General features: G+C 65.9%; 2 protein-coding genes across 2 annotated transcripts in view; one reads left to right on the forward strand and one right to left on the reverse strand.

The window, feature by feature from the left end:
* On the forward strand, positions 1-452 carry Bathy13g00080 (unknown protein (Partial); the record flags this gene model as incomplete). Its single annotated transcript, XM_007509526.2, has 1 exon — positions 1-452. A coding segment is annotated over one exon (452 nt), but the record flags the coding sequence as incomplete, so codon positions are not given.
* Positions 453-503: 51 nt separating this feature from the next.
* The window catches only part of Bathy13g00090 (predicted protein), a gene marked incomplete at both ends in the record, with an annotated part of 35,884 nt that continues 35,836 nt past the window's right edge, over positions 504-551 (reverse strand). The window contains one exon of the mRNA XM_007509531.1: positions 504-520. Coding sequence (XP_007509593.1) covers positions 504-520 — 17 coding nt within the window. The remainder of the gene's footprint in view (positions 521-551) is intronic.

The raw sequence follows: 551 nt of genomic DNA on the forward strand, positions 1-551 counted from the left end.
CGGACTTGGGGGCGGACTTGGCGGCGGACTTGGGGGAGGACTTGGCGGCGGGGAAGGAGGCGGCGATGGAGGCGGAGAAGGAGGAGGAGAAGGAGGAGGAGGTGAGGGAGGAGGAGGAGAAGGAGGAGGAGAAGGAGGAGGAGAAGGAGGAGGAGAAGGAGGAGGAGAAGGAGGAGGAGAAGGAGGAGGAGAAGGAGGCGGCGATGGTGGGGGACTTGGGGGAGGCGATGGTGGGGGACTTGGCGGAGGCGATGGAGGGGGCGATGGAGGAGGTGACGGTGGAGGTGATGGAGGAGGCGATGGGGGAGGCGGCGGCGAAGGGGGAGGAGGCGATGGGGGAGGACTCGGTGGCGGTGAGGGAGGCGGTGAAGGAGGAGGGGAGGGAGGGGGAGAGGGAGGAGGTGAAGGTGGAGGAGAAGGGGGAGGAGAAGGAGGAGGAGGAGGCGGAGTAGGAGGAGAAGGGGGAGGCGGTGGAAACGGCGGGGGACTCGGATTGAGCGATTCTACCACCTGTAAAGTACTAAAACTCGAAAGACACGCGGTGGCAGTAC

The sequence above is a fragment of the Bathycoccus prasinos genome (assembly GCF_002220235.1).
Source record: "Bathycoccus prasinos genomic : Chromosome_13".
NCBI classification, from domain to species: domain Eukaryota; kingdom Viridiplantae; phylum Chlorophyta; class Mamiellophyceae; order Mamiellales; family Bathycoccaceae; genus Bathycoccus; species Bathycoccus prasinos.